The sequence below is a fragment of the Manihot esculenta genome, chromosome 6, assembly GCF_001659605.2.
Source record: "Manihot esculenta cultivar AM560-2 chromosome 6, M.esculenta_v8, whole genome shotgun sequence".
NCBI classification, from domain to species: Eukaryota; Viridiplantae; Streptophyta; class Magnoliopsida; order Malpighiales; family Euphorbiaceae; genus Manihot; species Manihot esculenta.
The window spans coordinates 23,269,944-23,288,551 of NC_035166.2; the positions used below are offsets into that span (position 1 = coordinate 23,269,944).

The 18,608-nt window shown below is 34.3% G+C and overlaps 1 protein-coding gene across 3 annotated transcripts; it reads left to right on the forward strand.

The window, feature by feature from the left end:
- Positions 1–606: 606 nt before the first annotated feature.
- LOC110617434 (transportin MOS14) lies at positions 607–18,608 on the forward strand. Of its 3 annotated transcripts, XM_021760193.2 has the most exons (27): positions 607–954; positions 2,150–2,227; positions 2,404–2,466; positions 3,489–3,536; positions 3,625–3,771; positions 4,968–5,099; positions 5,998–6,038; positions 6,734–6,825; positions 8,089–8,216; positions 8,562–8,637; positions 8,805–8,925; positions 9,001–9,100; positions 10,697–10,778; positions 11,034–11,116; positions 11,769–11,885; positions 13,305–13,356; positions 13,568–13,723; positions 14,749–14,872; positions 14,974–15,055; positions 15,133–15,221; positions 15,296–15,370; positions 15,465–15,519; positions 15,879–15,998; positions 16,084–16,176; positions 16,270–16,415; positions 17,645–17,822; positions 17,933–18,608. In XM_021760193.2, exons 1-27 carry the CDS (start codon positions 832–834, stop codon positions 18,209–18,211), a joined length of 2,880 nt encoding a protein of 959 aa, XP_021615885.1. In that variant the 5' UTR covers positions 607–831; the 3' UTR covers positions 18,212–18,608. The 3 variants fall into 3 exon arrangements, with proteins under 3 accessions (XP_021615885.1, XP_043813517.1, XP_043813518.1); XM_043957582.1 differs by lacking the exon at positions 16,084–16,176; XM_043957583.1 differs by lacking the exons at positions 607–954; positions 2,150–2,227 and having other exon boundaries at positions 2,404–2,473.

An 18,608-nucleotide genomic window follows, 5' to 3' on the forward strand; every position in this document is an offset into this window, starting at 1 on the left:
TAATGTAATTACCATCGGAGTAAATTTATAGATGTTTAAATAATTATAATTTAAAATTATATGAATGAATAATTTTAAATTAAAAATTTTAATTTTTATATTTTCAAATCACTATTCCGAAAAAAATTATAATGAATATAAATAATAATATTTTAATTATTTTATGTGACTTAAATAAGTATATGGATTGGAAAAGATAAGAACTAGGTGGCTTAGTTCCATAAGCTAAGAGATATAGGATTTGATTTTGGAGTTTTGAATTCAGATTCTCATCCATTTTTAATTGTACTGCCCTATCAAGAATTTTAAATATTATAAAAATACGGTAAAAAATTATGAATTAATTAATGATTTTTAAATATAAAAATTAAATAATTAATATTAATTTCATTTATAAGGTATGTAACTAAGAAGTTTTCGAAAGGGTACTTGAAGTGCAGATCAGATGTATCAATCCAACAAAGTTTTACACATTGACAATCTGTGCCGTGGTCCCAAGTAAACCCCCGAATCAGTCGAAATCATGCGCCACGTGTCCGATTATTCATTCTTTGACCAAATTTGACAAAGTTTCAAAAACCCAAATTAACAAATCAGACGGCCAAAACTTCTCATTTGCTCTCCAATCTTCTCACGTCCTGATCCAAAATCTCCCAAATCCGCCTTTCACTGTAAGGGGGCGCCAAAAACCCCATTCCATTAAAAAAAAAAATAAAAAAAAGAGAAAGAAAAATACAAATCAACAAACGCATTCCTATCTCTCCCTTTCTCTATCTATATTTCAATCTATCGATTTATCTGTGCGGGCTTGTTAGGTTTTTAATCGAAGCTATGGATCATCAGAATGCAGTGAAAGAAGCCCTAAACGCACTGTATCATCACCCGCAAGATGAGGTTCGTTCCAAAGCAGATGAATATCTACAAGGCATTCAACGCTCCATCGACGCCTGGCAGGTACTCTACGCTTCTAGAGACTCAAATTTTAATGCATTATTGATCGATTAGTGGAATAAGTAGAGAGTTCACATATTTGGATTTTCTCCGAGAACTTTGAGTTCGACTATTTTCTAGCTTTTCTTAGTGTTATACCTTTGTGATTTTAATCATGTGGGAATTATGAGAGTGTTAGCATTGAATTCAACTGAGGTTTTTTAGAAACATATTTATGTTTATTCAGCATTTTTGTGTGTATTTCTATTTTGTTGGAACCGGGAGGGGGGGGGGGTTGAGTTACTGAGCTTATTTGAAATTCGAATAGCATCGAGTTACCACTGCACTAGGAACTTTTTCGATTACTATCAGTCTATCACGACTACCATTCTGCTGTTGCTGTTTCCTAATTTGCCCGAAAATCAAAATCGATGTATTGTGGTGCAACACAGAGAAAATAAACAAATGTGAATCATTAAAATCAGATTTATTTACTACATGGAACGAAGACATTATGCATTTGTTATTTTAGCTTAAAATTGGATAGTGATATAATCTATTTAAGTGTGTATAGAACAGATAATTGGTGATGACCCAAAAATTAGTTAATTTTGCGCACCAAACTGGGTTGCAGGTTTTAGCCAGAAGTTGAAAATTTATAGTTTTTGGTCATTTCTGTCCCTACTAAGCAGGGGCCTACCTCTGACCCCTTGCTCTCTCCCCATGATACAGGCTTGACTCATTTGTCTTATAGGGGCTGTTTATTAGAACTTGTTGGATTTGAATATATATATATATATATATATATATATATATTTAATTTGATTTATAAAATTTTTACTTGATTATGGTGTTTTCAATCATTATTCATTCTCTTCATCTACCACATCCTTCAGTTCTTTGTAATGCAAGGAAATCCTTTTGTAAAGTGCATCCTAGACAAAGTTTCAAGGAATATGGCTAATGTCTATGTTGATAGGAAAATTATGTTTTTCTTTCTATTCCTTGAAATTTCTCTTTGGTTCTTACCCATTCAGATTCTATAATTTTTTTTGAGTATTTGGAAGCTATTACAAGTTGAACTATTTTAATTGGACATAGTATGGTGTTATTCTTCACTTCACGTTTGGTTCCACCATCTCTTGACAAAGAAGAGCAAAGCTCATTATCGTTGATTTGTTTCATTATTGGCTTATCAATTTCTCTTTGTTTCATTTAGGTTGCTGATAATTTGCTTCATGATCCCACTAGCAATATGGAAACCTTAATCTTTTGTTCTCAAACTCTTAGAAGCAAGGTAACTTTATTTTCCATTTAATTGGCAAATTTTGTTTTACAGTTGTAAATCTTTATGTTTTTGTTGCCTTGCTAATTGCTTCTTTAACATAGCCTCCCCCTTCTCTCTTTCTTTGTTTATGTGCCATTTGATGTTTAAATCATTGAAACTTTCTTTTCTCTCTCTCTCTTCATTAGGTACAAAGAGATTTTGAAGAACTGCCTTCTGAAGCCTTTAGACCATTGCGAAGTTCCTTAAATGTGGGTGGTCAGTGGTCTTTATGTGTGCTTTTAATAATTGGAGAAGCTCATATTTATTCTCTAATATGTTACAATTTAGCATCACTGTGTGTACTTAAAATTCCTTCCGTATAATTGATGAGCTTTTCAAACTGGATATGATAGTTATTCCAGAATAACTATACTAGTTTTGCTAGTATGAAAACTGATAGTGCTTCATTAAGCTCTTTAAATCCATGTATGTGTTCATACATTTTGAGTAGCATATAAATTATGATGATTCAATTTAACTAAAAGATTTTAAGCACTTATTCTGTGGCATATCTAGTCATTCTCCTTAGAACGTCACACGATTTTCTAAGCTGTGCTTTTGCATCGTTGGAAAGAAGGAAGAAAATTTAATAGATATGTTGATGTTTTGATATTCATCTTTTTTTTTTGTTTTGGTTCTTTTGAATTTGATGCTTCTTTGCTTGTGGTTCCATGAGGGAGTGGCTAACCATTTGATTTTTAGGGGGAAATGATATGGCACCCATGGTGCCTCTTTTATATTTCATGCATGCTGTAGTTGTGCTCCTTGGGCCATGTTGTTTATCATGAAGAAGAGAGAAGGATGGTGATGAGAGATGCTCCCCGTCCTTGAGTAAATTACTCAACATCTAAAAGAGCTAAATAAATGGATATACTAAATTCAATTTGATGACATCTGTTAGTGCATGTTTAAGAACTTCATTTTTTCAAGGGGAAAGGTGATTGTAATTCCTATAATTGGCTTAGGGAAATCTCATTCCATTTACATGCATTATTTTTGTCGTGTCTTGCTAGCTGCCTGGCGCTTAAAAAAATTCATTCAGAAACTATTTCAATTGTGTCATTTATTTTTTCCTCAATGAAATTTTTCATATGATTTTTTGTCTCCTGCTTAGTGTAAGCAATATACAAGTATGGGGATATCGGAAATGGTTTTATCTGTTTTGTGCATGATGCACATGAATACAATCACAATATTTAACTATTTACTTAAGTTGGCTTTGGAATTGCAGACTCTGCTGAAAAAATTTCACAGCGGCCCCCCTAAAGTCAGGACTCAGGTACGATAAGATAGTTCCTGCACAAATTCACATTTGCACTGCAACTTCTTGATCCCAAGATGATGATATTTGGATAGTTGAATTGTAGATTAGCATTGCTGTTGCTGCCTTGGCTGTGCAAGTTCCTGCAGAGGATTGGGGAGATGGTGGCATAGTGAATTGGCTTAGGGATGAGATGAATTCTCATCCAGAATATATACCAGGATTCTTGGAGCTACTTTCAGTTTTGCCAGAGGTATGTAAGTTTAAGAATTGCGAATTATGTGATGAGTAGAATTGTGGACATGTTATGCCTGTTAAAACTAAAACCTACTATTGGGTGCAAGAAGGATTATTTTTGGCTAAAAATCTAAAGACAAGAGTTAAGAGTGTTGATGCCTGCAATTCTAGCTTTAATTAAAGGACAACAACAGCAATAACAACAACAATAAAGCCTTGATACCCAATTTAGGCAGGATCATCTAGGATAATTTTTTGGCAATTCCACTCTGTTTGAAACTAATTCCACATCGAAATCCAAAAATTGAAAATCTTTTAATACTACTTCCCTCCTAGTCATGTTAGGTTCCCTCTTGCCTTTTCATTTATTCCACCGCTAACCTGTCACTTTTGTACCAATGCATTTGATGCTCTATGTTTGACATGGCAAAACTATTTTAATTGACCTTTCATTTTACCCCCAATATCTGCTGCATGCGCTCTATGGTGAATATGGCCATTCTTACTTCTCAAAAAGAAAAAAAAAAGAGAATGCCATTCTTAATCTTATCCATCATCATGTTATCAAATATCCATCTTCATATTCACCTTTTTCTCCACACTCATGGGTATGGTACTTAAGATCCCCGACCCTTACTTCCATACAATATGGCTAGTATGACGATTGTTCCATAGAACTTATTTTTAACTTTGTCAAGGATCCTACCATCACATAGCACACTCTTCACATTTCTCCATTTCACTCTTTATGTTCTGATTCTGTAAGTTCCATTCTCATCTATTTCTTCTTTTTTTGGATGATAGAACCTAAATTTTTGAATTGGTTGCATTTTGACTCTGGATCTCTGTTCAATTGAACCTCATTAACATTCATTTACGAGAGCTAAACTCGCAATGTGCATGTTCCAGCTTACTTCAATTAAAGGACATCAACAATTTTTATCATCATCCCTGAATTCACGGATTGATTTGCTAAATAAATGGGTTTAAAGAATTTCTGTTCTCCTAAAAGGTTACAAGAGGTGTAGAATAACATACAAACTTTCCATGTTAACTGAAAAAATAGTGAGTGTGACTAAGGGATATTCTCCTGTGTGCATGTTATATTTCCCTCAAAAGCCACAGTGATCTTGTAAGAAAATGGATTTTAGTCGGTCGTTTGTTTGCATTTCCTTTTAAGTGTCTTTACAAGTGTTTGTACCTTCACATCAGGAAGTATACAACTATAAGATAGCTGCTCGTCCAGAAAGGCGCCGCCAATTTGAAAAGGAGTTGACTTCTCAAATGGAGCTTGCTCTTAATATTTTGACAGCTTGCTCAAAAATTAATGAACTCAAGGAGCAGGTGGGCACATATCTTATGCCATAGTACTGTACTTCTAATACTTATTTTATGAGTATTACATGTGAAATCTCAGTTATTATGTGCTCTTTTGGTAGCTTGTTTACAAAAGGTTGTAAGATTGCATGTCAAGGAATTAATTTTTGAATATATGGATGAAGTTCTTACAAAGACGTAGCTTCAGTTGCACCACTTTTCAAATAAAGTATTTTTGGTCTGCTGGTGCGTGATGTCTGAATTCCAATCTAAGGTTGTTGACAGAAAAATGGAAGATGGTGAAATATTTTTTTCATATTTTTTGTCTGGAATTTGTCATAATAATATCATGAACTTTTTTTTTGAAACTGATAAAATATTTCATTACTTGGATTTTTTTTCTTTTTTAAGAAAAATGTCTGGACCCTAATAGCAAACTGCATTGGTGCATAATGGGTGCAATGTATATGGTGGCTTGTCCGTTGTTAATCTATTTGGTTGTTCAGTTAGGAATAATGTATTTAATGAGATTTTTGATATTGGAAACTTTATACCAAACTGTTTCCTAACTCATGAGTAATGGAAATGTGAACACTGTCTTGATCATTTTTATTCATTTCTGTATCGAGCACATTTGACAAGAGTTGTTACTTGTTAGTCACGTCTTTTTAACCTGCCTGAGCCATTTCAATGTGTTTTTCAATTTTTTGTTGACATTAGTTATATATCTCATTGTTTTGCCTTTCTCTTCTCACTAGTAAAATCTGACAATTTCCTGAGAGAGCAATTAGAAACCAGGAGGGGGGACTCCCCTTATATGTGTTTCTTTCCTGAGCATTCTTAAAATTTTAAGTTGATGCTATGGATGTTTAACATGTGTGCTTTGATTAATGAGGCTTTGATCATTTGGCATTCCTTCTCTCAGGTTCTAGAGGCATTTGCTTCTTGGCTTCGACTGAGGCATGGGTATGAGTTGCTTTCTGGTTATTTTAGAATATTTGTATAGTATTAATTTTGGAGAATTTGGACATTATATGTTGAAATTTGTTTGGTGGACAGCACCTGATTAGATAACAACAGGTGCCTGCAAGAGAATAATTTTAGAAACTTGTACCTGCTAGTTAATTATGTGAAACCTTTTGATAGTTGAGATTACCTCATAAAGTGTCCTTTACTTGTCATTAAAGCAAAGAGATAATTTGTTGGTTCTCAAAAATAAAAAAAAAGAAGGCACAATGGGGTAATTGCTGCTAGTGGTTAAGCATGGAAGTAGCTGCAATTTAAGGATATATTTTTAACACTTATATTAACATACACTCTTGACTTAGTGATTAGTTTTCTTCATTCATTTTTCCCGTATCCTTTTATTTTTGGGTTGGTTTCTGGATTGTGAAAACCTGTGGCTTGCATTGAAATTCTAATACATAGTGCAGTTGTTTATAGTGTTTTGAGTAAGTTCTTGAAGAGTTCCACTGGCAGCTAATTTGGCAATGGCAATTGCTTAGAAAAGCCTGTAGCTTCTGATACTGTAGTCCTAGAATGGCCCTTTGCCATTATTTCATTAGCAGTTTTATTGATTTTTTCTAATGTGCTCCTCTTGAGAGGAAGTAATGGATACACTAGAAATTCTGTGATATTTATTTAACTTCTGTTGGTTTCAGGATCCCTGGATCTGTGCTTGCTTCTCACCCATTAGTGGTTGCAGCTCTCTCAAGCTTGAATTCTGAGCTACTTTCAGAGGCAGCTGTAAATGGTATTGCAGTTGAAACAAACTGTGTTTAAAACATGTTTGCTACTTTTCAAGTCTTATTTTTTATTAGTTACCATTTGCTTATATTTTGAGATTTTCTAAAATTTCATACACGGGGAGTATTATTAGCTTGTTTGACTCATAAGAACATGTTTTGCCTGTAATTTGTTCAGTTTGTTGTTTGAAGTTCCATCAATGAGATTTAAGATTGAGACCTCTGTGCAGATATCATGGTTGAGATGCTGTCATGTTGTGAATGGGCAATAATGACGTTATCTCAAATTTTGATTGTGCACAGTAACATAATGAATTGCCATTTTCTAGGAGTTCAAGAAGGGGGTTTGAAAATTATCTTGGAATAATAAGAGCTTGTCAAGTGAAACATTATTATTAAATTGATAGGACATGGGCCACACCGTTGTATTTAAATTGTGCATAGAAATGGGGCTCTCTCTGCCATTTTGAATTGGTAGTGACCTTGTCATTAAAATTTTTCAGATGCATTAAACTGACACTGAAGTTGTTTACTAAAATTAAGAAATGCAACTAACTGATCAGCATAAATGCATCAAGTAAAGCTATTGAATCTATGATTTATATACACTATATCTAGTTCATAACCAAAAAATGGTAATTTTTTACAACTAATTTATGAAGGTTGGGAACACTGAAGGGTTGGGACACATGATGTGGAGGGAAGTAGGAGAGCTTAGTAATCTTAGATATTTTTTAAAATTTAGCCCTAAACCAAGTAGAAATGCAGGAAATAATTCCATATTTTACGATGGCTTAGTTAAGTTGAGTGGAGTATGGTTGAAGTGTTAGGATAAATATTTAGCCAATGCGGAATTGTGTGATTGAATTTAGAGATATTACAAACAAAGAAATGACAAAACTGGCAAGTACAAAGAAATTCCAAGTGTTGTACAAAAGTTCATGCATAACATTTGTCTCCAGATTCAATTACTTTTAAGTTCTTCCTTACTGTAGCTTATGTGCTGTTGGGAATTTGTTGGTATATTTCCTTCAAATTAATGCATATATCTTTATCTTCCCAACCCACCATTCTCCCATTATAAAGCAGGATGATAATTATGTGGAAACATTTCCCTTTTTCTTCTTTTTTTTTTTTTTAAAAAAAATTACCTTCCTTATGCTTCTTTTCTTTATTTTCATTTTTCTTATGTGGATAATATCTTAGCACGGATGTGAATGGTGGAATTCGTTGGTGCCTATACTGATGAAAAGTTTTCCTGATCTTTGCAGTTGTCTCAGAATTGATACACTATACAACATCAGGAAGCTCTGGTGGTATTCTTGTACAGATGCCTTTGATTCAAGTGCTTGTACCTCAAGTTATGAGTCTCAAGGAGCAACTTCAGGATCCATCGAAGGTACATCACTTGTATGGTGTTTAAACGCTTGTTGCTTAATTTTTTTGGGCCAGTATTTGCCCTGTGAATAATTGCAGTGACTCTACTTGGATTTGCTATCATCTTGTGTATGGCAACAAAATATGGAAATATTAGCAACTTGTGCTACTGGATAAAGTGTTTCCCCCTTTCTCTTCTATGTGTATTCTATTTGATTAATTTATATGTTTCTTTTAATAAGATTATACTTCTTGTGTTCCATTAGAAGTAGTTAGAACTTTTCTATTATGTTATGTACTCTGTACATTTATTGCGATGCAATTTATAAAATTGAAAATGATAATTTTCTTTTTGTTTTTCTTTTAGGATGAAGAAGATGTCAAGGCCATTGCTCGATTATTTGCTGACATGGGTGATTCATATGTTGAGCTTATTGCAACTGGTGCATTTTTTTTACCATTTATTGATACCCATTATTTAGAGCACCGGCACTCTTTGACCCCTCTTATGTGCCTTTAAATTGATTCTCGTCTTCACATGATAATCCTAACTTTCTACTCTGATTTGCCTCCTTACTGTCAAATATTGTTATTTTTTTTCTCCTTCCAGGTTCTGATGAATCAATGGTGATAGTGAATGCATTACTGGAAGTTGCTTCACATCCAGAATATGACATTGCTTCCATGACATTTAATTTTTGGCACAGTCTTCAAGTTATCTTGACTAGAAGGTGAATTCATATGGAGCTTTGCTAGGCTTGCTGATTTCTAAAGAAATCTTGATCATGATGATTATACTGTACCAGGGATTCATATATTTCATTCGGTGATGAAGTGTCCATTGAAGCTGAGAGAAGTAGGAGGCTGCTAGTTTTTCGGCCAGCCTATGAGTCAATTGTGTCTCTGGTGAGTTGCTTTCTTTGCACAGAATTTCAAATTTGCTTAAACCAAGGAGAATGAAGGAATGACCATATGGCAATCCCCAATAAAATATGGATGAAGGCTGAGTTGTATGAGAAAAAAATTGGGGTTTGCAATATCAACAATTAAACAACTTCAAATGGTTCAAAAATTGATGACACTTTTTCCAGATTGGATGGCAGTAAGGATCTATTTGGATGAGATATCTGAAATCTCAGATTTGTTTGATCAATTTATCTACCTATGCTACACCCAACAAATAACATTTAGATTTCATTTCTGCCTACCTATCCAAATGCAACCTAATATAATTTCGTGGACATTTTCTCTCTTTATTCTTTGCTTTTGTTTGGTGGGATTTACATATTAAGAAATGCACAAGAATGTTCCACATCATGTTATGGAAATCATAGTAGTCTTACATGGAAATAATTGTCTCTAACACCATTGAAATTATGGGCCGAGGAGTGTGGATCAATAAACAAGCAGGTTTCATGCTGAACTGGGCTCCCCATCACCAAAATGGCTTAGTTTTGGTTTGCCTTGAACTTATATACCTTTTGATTTTCTTGTGCACGGTTGATGCGGACTTGTTCCCACGAGTCATATCCCAATACTCCCCTTTAGGAGCAATTTGGCTTAGGCTTCATATAGGCCTAATTATCAATTGTCATTGCATGGTCACGGGGTCACCCATCTAACTTGGGTCTTGATCCTCTTGGCTCTGACCTCAAGATCCAGCCTTTCTTTGACAAGCCCGTGGGTCCACTTTCTTCTAGTTCCTTTTTGGCTCAGGTCACGGGTCTAACTCCTTCAAGATCAACCCCGTGCTTTTGGTTGCTGAACCTATGGTCATTGAGATTAATATTGTGATACAATGTTGGGATTCTCGAGCACAGGGGGTTGGAAAACAAATGGGTCGGCTTGCAGTAATTGGGTTTGATTGGTACGCCACCAAAATGGCCTAAGCTTTTGGTGATGGAAAGCCAAATTCCAGCGCAATTCAACATGTGGGTCAGCTGTTTTGTTGATCCACCCCCATGATTCTCCACTAAGTAGCCATATCATTGATAGTTTGATACTGAGCAGTTAACCTGGAGGCAATTGCAATGAGCAGAATTTGTAACTTGCTAGCCTAGCATAACTCATACTTGCTAGACTAAGTGATGGCAAACACTTAATAGTTTAGTGCAAGGCCCAGTGAAATGGATGGATATACGGTGGACTCATGTTTAGCCTCTTAGGATTACTTTGGGAAAAATGATTGTGATTTAATGCCATGAAACAGGCTTTTGCTTTATTTGCCCGCTTAAGTGTGTTTCCAGCAGTATCAGTCACCATAAATTTCCACAATATCCCTGTTTGGTGCTGCTTTGCTTTCTGGTTGCTACCATGTGCTTTTCCTGATAAATATATCCTTTTAAGAAATGGGATTTGTCATCTCAAGCATATGTACAAAAGGGTTAAGACTAGTGCATATTTAACTATAAAATATGCATGTAGATAAATATGATTTCCCATCTCATCATGTATAATTTTCTTTTATAGAAAAAATTGAAGAGCAATGATTTTTCCTTACAGGTTAGCTTTCGAGTTCAGTATCCCCAAGATTATCAAAATCTTTCAATTGAAGACCTCAAGGATTTTAAACAGACTAGATATGGTGAGCAGTTCTCAAATTAGTTGAAACAGACATTGTTGCTGAATTTGCCCTTCGTACACATTAATTAGCAAGCCTGGTAGTATTTTTTGTACTTGCTTTTGTTGCCAAGGCTTTTATTGTCTGATTGCTCAATCACTATTAGTTGTTTCTATCAATTGTGAAGACAATTTTCTGCCTTTATATATATTCACCTTGATGAGACCTCCCATCTTTCTTCCACTGCTTCAGCACTAATTGTTTCTGTGATGTTGCTAGCTGTTGCGGATGTGTTAATTGACGCTGCATCAGTTCTAGGTGGTGATGCAACTTTAAAGATTCTTTATGTGAAACTTGCTGAGGTGCGTATTACATTATGGTTAACATTACTAATTTAAGTTGCCTTCATATTGCCTTTGGCACCATCCTTATAAAATCTTGAGTTGCAATTTTGCATTGGGTTAATCTGCTGTAGAACCATCTAGTAGTTTTTCATTTGGAAATTGCTTAATTCTAGAGTTGTCTAGTCACAGTAGCAGAATTCTTACTCTTGGCTTCTATGGCCAAGTGCTCTCTTTCTTAAAACATGAAATTTGGGTGGGTTTTGAATATATTGGATATTGCTTCATGCATACTCCACTATGAAGTTCGGCGTTGCTATTGGAAGCAGAAACAGCTTTAGCTGAAGCAGAAACAATATCTTTAAAGCCAGATTGCTACAGTTTCCTTCCATTAATCCTGCATTAGCATGCAAGATCTGCTTTTCTCAATAACCATGCTCATTTTCTTTTAAATATGAATACAATTTCTGGAGTACCTGTACCATTTGCAGACATCTTGTTGCTTTTGGTGGACTACCATATTTCTAAGAACTGGTCACATGCTAGTGAGCCGAACTATTTTAGCATAGGATTGGGATTTCTGAGCTTCATATCAGCTCAAGAGAATATTCTGTGATTCTGTAGTTATCACGTGTATGTTATAATTATGAGCAATTGTTGTGTACTGTTCAAGGCTCAAGCTTGCTGGGGGAATGGACATAGCGAGTGGCGTCCAGCAGAAGCTGCTTTATTTTGCATCAAGGCTGTATCAAATTATGTTTCAGATGTTGAAGCTGAAGTAATGCCCAAGGTATAGAATTTTTTGTCAAAAGTTCCTATATGAGCACCATTTTCTTTTTTGCAATTTTCTAAGGTGATAGTGTAGAGTTGTTGCTGCAGATCTGGTTTCAAGTTGTGGCTTTAATTCATCTCTGTGGGCAACCTTTTGCTCATATATCAAGTTTATTGTTACCATTTGAGAGAGAGAGAGATGGTAATATAAAATTATAGATTTCGGTCGATAATTTTCACCGGCGGTCACTAAATTTCAAATCTGTTTCATTTCCATTGCTCAAATTTAATTTTGTTTCAATAAAATCACTCAGGAACTTTGAACTTGTTAATGAGCTTCATGCTACCAAAATAAAAATAATCAGTCTAGACCTCTCTCCATTATCTTTCTACTTCTCTCACTTATTTTCTCTATTTTCTCATCTTTGATGGTCAAATCAATTAATGATCAAATATTTTTTTATTTAACAATTTGATAATAGATTAGTTATTATTTTATGTTTATTTTTATTTATTATTTATTTATATTAATTTAAATTTTACTAAATTAATCAAAGCAAATTGATATTAAATTAAATTAATTTAAGTTTTGGTCAATAGTCATGAGATAAAAAAGTAAATTAATTGAAAACTTAAATATCTCAATAATAAAAAAAATGAAATATTTTCTATGATGTGAACAAAATGAGCTTAATAATACCTATATTTAAAATGCCTAATAATTAAGGTGAAAAACGTGATTTCTCTATATTATTAAATTATTAGCAAAATCAATTATCCAAATCAAAGATTTCAAAAGGAAAAAATCTAACATCGTCTATAAAATTTGAATATTTAGCATTGAAAATTTTCATCAACTTTGTTTTTATCAAACTTTGAAATCTTTTCTTTATTTAACTAAAATTAAAATAAAAAATTTATAATTTTAAAAATGATTTATTATATTATCTTTCATGATATCATTTAAAAAATTCATAAAATGCAGATTAATGATTAATCCTTAAGCTTTGCTAATTGTAAACTTTAATTTTTTTATTTTGTAACAAAGGGATTGACCTTCTAAAATCTAAATTTGTGCAAAAAATAAAATTCAAATTCAATAACAAAGTTATATAATTAAAATCTTAATACAGTTTATTAAAAGAAAATATTTTCGTTATTGAATAATCATCTATAAATTTCAACACAAAGGATATATAAAAGAGGGAGAGAGTACCATGAGTAGAAATTATGATATCCATTGTCGTTATCCATTATAGTGACCATGCGTAAGTTGTAGGATATCCATTATAGATAAGCTTTCCAGCCCTTTCCTGGAATCCTTTTTATGTATGTTATTGATGGGATACTTTGTGATTGGTAAATTTTTTAATTGGTTCAGATTGTTTTGGCTCAAACTATTTGAAATAACTTTTTGTGGGTTGGTTTGCTTCCACAGGTTATGTCTTTACTGCTAGAGCTTCCACATCAACCCCAACTGCTTCAGACAGGTGATTTATCTTCTATCATATATTTGTTTAAGCTTATACTTATACTTCCCTTAAGAGGATCATGAATGTCAGTGTGAAGCAGAGATTTTGAACTACCATCTCTGCTCAAAACAGTGGTTCATGTCTTTTGAGTCCCAAAGCTTCATACCTGCCTCAGTGCGGTTCCTCTTGATGTGAAATCTGGGCTTGATATTTATGACAACATTTTCAGTGTGCTTAACAATTGGAGCATATTCAAAGTGGCTTGATGCTGCATCAGATGGATTGCCTTTATTATCTTCAGTCATGAAAATTCTCATGCATGGCATGGGGACATCAGAAGATTCTGCAGCTGCTGCAGCTGTGGCATTCAGACATATCTGCAATGGTACTTAATTCTTGGTTGAGTGATTATTTGCACTTTTTTTAGATGCAGAATCTTAGAATTTAGTAACTACTAATAATCTGCTTATAATTTTAAGGAAATTGTAAACTTCCATGATTCTTTGCTGAAGTTGAATATATGAACTGCTAGCTCTCGAGGATAACCTGAATTCTACCCTTGATTTTGATCCACTATTAACACATATCTTTTCATTAGTGGGATTGTTTGGGTGCAGTACCATTTTAATGTACAGAGTTTAATTCATTTGTGTTGTTTAAAGGATGTGAATACACGTCTTATGCTTGCAATCAATTGATAAGCTCCTAATTTCTGATGTAGGAAATACTAAAGCTATTAGGACTACTTGTATTTGGATTTTATTTATGATTTTGAGTGATTTATGATTCCAATTTAGTGTTGGATTTAGGTTCCTATTCCTAATTTTAGAAGGATTATGAATACTTCATATATTGGCCTAGTTTCTCTACATATTTAAGTAGATTTTGCCATGTTTGTCAGATGATTTGTGCTAATAAAATTGAGAATGTGTTTTTCTACCAAATGAGAATTTGTTTTTCTCTGTTTGATCTATTGGTTCTTCATCCATTTGGTATCAGATCTTGTTCTACATCAGTTTTGTTGTCTAACAGCACAGAGCAGTAAACTGATAGAATTTGAATATGCTTAAAATAAGCTACAACATTCAGGATCGACACTTTAATGAATCTAGAAAACCACCAAGTTGAAGATAAAAGTTCTCCTAAATACATGATTTCCTCCAAAGCTGTTCATGACTCGTTTTCTTCCATATGATTTTTGTTCCTTCAAATTTTGTTGCTGGTGGATTTGATACCATGTCTTTAAATGATATACCTAAAGATTGTTATTTTTGGTGTGGTATTTGTGATGTTCTACTTGCCCTGACAGGTGCCACCCACCCTGTTCTCCCTTGGTGACTGAATTCCATGGTGCAATGCTATTTTTTCAACATCTTAAGTTTGGATTAATTTGGTTTATGTTGATTGTAGATTGTCGGAGAAAGCTTTGTGGATATTTCGATGATCTCTTCCCCATATACCATAGGGCAGTAATTGGGGAAGGTAGCTTTAGAATTTCTGCTGAAGATTCTTTGCATGTGGTTGAAGCCTTAAGGTATCTGTTTTACCTTATTTCGTTGGGAATTGCTTTGTTACATGATGAGATTAAATTTGCAGAGAGTACTTGATTTGGATGTGTTGTAAATTATTTTGCAGCATGGTCATAACAGAACTTCCTCCAGACCAGGCTAAGCAGGCTTTGGAGAAATTATGCATGCCAGTTGTTAATTCTTTACAAGTGAGGTTTATTACTAGTAGATTTATTCATTCATTCTTTGATTGTTTTTGATGCTAGCTGATAATGTGAACAACCAGGGAGTTATCAATCAAGGTCCAGAAATATTGGAGAAGAGACCTGCTCGAGAGTTAACAGTTCATATTGATCGACTTGCTTACATCTTTAGGTTTGCCTGACATCCTTCTGTTTTAGCTGTAAATATATTTGTATTCTCAGAGTGTAACTAAAAAGCCAATTCAGATATGTTAATCATCCTGAAGCTGTGGCAGATGCAATTCAAAGGCTTTGGCCACTCTTTAAAGCAATCTTTGACATGTAAGTTTATGCAGTCTATTGTAAAATAGGTTTATTGCTATGTGAATATTCCTGGGTTCTCCCATTTTTATTGATCTGTGTTTTTCTGCTGTAGTCGTGCTTGGGACATGCGGACAATGGAGTCTCTTTGTCGAGCTTGTAAATATGCTGTGAGTTTGAAAAGTTGGATCTTATGCAATTTTAAATAGCTGAACTTCAGAGTACTTGACTACATAGTTACCCTTAACCATAGTTATCAAAGATTCAGCGGGGCACCAGTATATGAAGAACCCAAAGGCAGAGGACCTACAGGAGGTGCACCAAGGCGCAAGGCTCGCCTAGGTGCTCTTCATGAAGGTCAACCCAAATGAAGGAGGGGTGGGGGTGGGGGGAACATGGGTTTGGCAAAGTCTGTATATGATTTTATTTGCAAAGTTCTATCGACCAAAGATTTAGTGTTTTGTAGGCGAACATGTTCTCAAGTAATCTACATTAGTTCCAGATGCTAATGCATTTGAGATTTCTTTAGGTGAGAACTTCTGGGAGGTTCATGGGAATCACCATTGGAGCAATGCTAGAAGAGATTCAAGCCCTATATCAACAGCACCATCAGCCTTGCTTCCTTTATCTCTCTAGTGAAGTTATAAAGGTAGGTATTTCTTACTAAATATGAGCAATTTTTTCTTGTATTGGTTTATTTCAAAATTGAGTGTTTAATTTTCTTGGGGCTGCAGATATTTGGTTCTGACCCGTCTTGTGCATACTACTTGAAAAATTTGATTGAAGCTCTTTTCAAGCGTACAATATGTCTCCTTACCAATATCAAGGTCTCAGTTCTACAAGCAATGCATGTGTTTTATTGTTTGGATTTCTGTTACGTCTCATGACTTCCAATCACCCTTTATATTTATCATATTCAGGAGTTCACTGCCAGACCAGACATAGCAGATGATTGTTTTTTATTGGCATCAAGATGCATTCGTTATTGCCCTCAACTTTTTATTCCATCTGCTGTATTTCCAATGTTAGTTGATTGCTCTATGATTGGTATTACCGTACAGCACAGGTATTATTTATTATCATTTCTTTAACGTCCACATTAATTTCATTCTTTGAATTTCAGTGGTAAATAGAAATATTCTATGAAATGCAAACCAGTTCAAGACATGCTGGGAAAGCATGGATAGAATTGCAGATATAAATACAAGCACAGATAATTTTTACTGTTTTTTTGAAAAGTGTGGATAAGATAGGGTGGTTATGATAAATAAGCATATTTTTACTTTGTATGACATGAAAAAATAATCAAGATGGGTGCATATGCTCTGCCACAGTTTGCATAAACATTTTTAAGTATCAAATAGGTTCAAGAAGATAGAAAATAAACCAATTAAAGGGCAAAGATAACAGAAAGGCATACTGAGGTACAAAGTGAATATTTTTCCTTTTTAACAAAAATCGGCATACACATGAATAATTTATCTATTGACATTTGCCACAAGACACATCATCACCCTAATTTTTATATTCCTTGATGCCTAAAACTATTTTTTTTGGGTTTGATATTGGGAACTGAAAATGTGACTATAAATTTACTTGATAATACCAAAAATTATGTCCACTAGGAGATCCTTTGTATATCCTAATTGCATCTAACCATATCCCTGTGTTTACTATTCACCGAGACATATGGATTGTATTTGTTAAATTTGGGTAAGGTCTAACTCATTCCAAGCTAACTCAAGGGGAGGAGTAGTGCCTATGGCTCATAAAACCGACGTGGGATTTAACATACCTCTCACCCCTAGAATTGAGAGGCTCAATATGAGTAGGAGGCTCTCATATCATATTAAATCTGAGTCAGGCCTAACTCACTCTAAAAACTAGCCAGCTCAAAAGAGAGGAGTGTATATGCAGGAGGCACATTTCCCCTTTCTCACTATGTGGGATTCAACGGTATTAAATGTGGTACTTCTATGCGCTATATGCCAAAAAGATGTGCAAGCAGACTTTTAGAGTTGAAATATTGATGCTTCCTAGTAACAAATGTTTCATTTAGTTCAAGGGGGGAAAGAGACAAAAACATGATCTAGCTATTTCGTGACCTTGTAATAGTTGTTAATTTGTGTGTATAATATATGCTTTACATACGCTCGCAAAAAAATTTGTATATGCTCTACATATTTGAAAATCTGTATGAAATTATTTAAAATTTCAACCAAATGTTTAAATTACAGATCAGCTATTTTGTTTAAAATGTTCATTCTGTTCTGACTTTGTTGTTTAATTTTGCAGAGAGGCTTCCAATTCCATACTGACCTTCTTGTCTGACATCTTTGACATCGCAAAATCTAGTGTGGGGGAACAATACTTATCCATCAGAGATAGTGTTATTATTCCCCGAGGTGCCAGCATTAGTAGAATTTTGATTGCATCATTAACTGGAGCGCTTCCTAGTTCTCGATTAGAAACGGTAGCTCTTACACTCAACTCAGTACATAGTGGATTGTGACAATGACGTTAAGAAATTTAATGAAGCTCTCTTTCTTTCCTTTTCCTTTTTTTTTTCCCATTCTTCCCCAGGTTATGTATGCTTTACTGGCACTAACTCGTGCATATGGAGCGAATGCATTGGAGTGGGCCAAGGAGAGTGTTTCACTAATTCCATTGACAGCTGTCACGGAGGTGGAGCGTGCTAGATTTTTTCAAGCGTTGTCAGATGCAGCATCTGGGATTGATATCAATGCGCTGATGGTTCCTGTTGAAGAGCTTTCTGATGTTTGTCGGAGAAACCGAACAGTGCAAGAGATTGTTCAAGGAGCATTGAGGCCGCATGAGTTGAATTTGATTACTGTATCATAGTGGAGATCTATACGAACGTGCATTCTTGCTTAGGGGGTCCATCTATTAGTCATGAGTTCATGCGAGTTATTTGAAGGTATAATAGCTGTTTCATTCATTTTTCATGGTGTATTATTTATATCATTCTCCAATTTTTTTAGGAGAATTGTTTCCATTGGTTGGGAGAGAACGATGGGTGATTGTTGTATCTTTGATTGATGAGATGTTGGATGTCTCGAGTGGTTTGAACCGCACTGGCTTCAATTTTTGGGGTGAAGTTTCAGTATGAAGATGTAATTTTAGCGTGCAATGGTTGGGAAAAAAAGGGAAGAAAAATTACACACACTACACACATTGCTTATTTATTTTATTTTATTTTTTACTTTGAGAAGTTATTTCTCAATATTTTCAGATCTTA

Bases quoted from the DNA above. Each gene is read 5' to 3' on its own strand.
- LOC110617434 (XM_021760193.2), top strand. From the start codon at position 832: ATGGATCATCAGAATGCAGTGAAAGAAGCCCTAAACGCACTGTATCAT. The intron at 2,467-3,488 runs GTGGGTGGTCAG...TTGGAATTGCAG, and splicing joins CATTGCGAAGTTCCTTAAAT to ACTCTGCTGAAAAAATTTCA. The intron at 15,371-15,464 runs GTAAGTTTATGC...TTTCTGCTGTAG, and splicing joins TTTAAAGCAATCTTTGACAT to TCGTGCTTGGGACATGCGGA.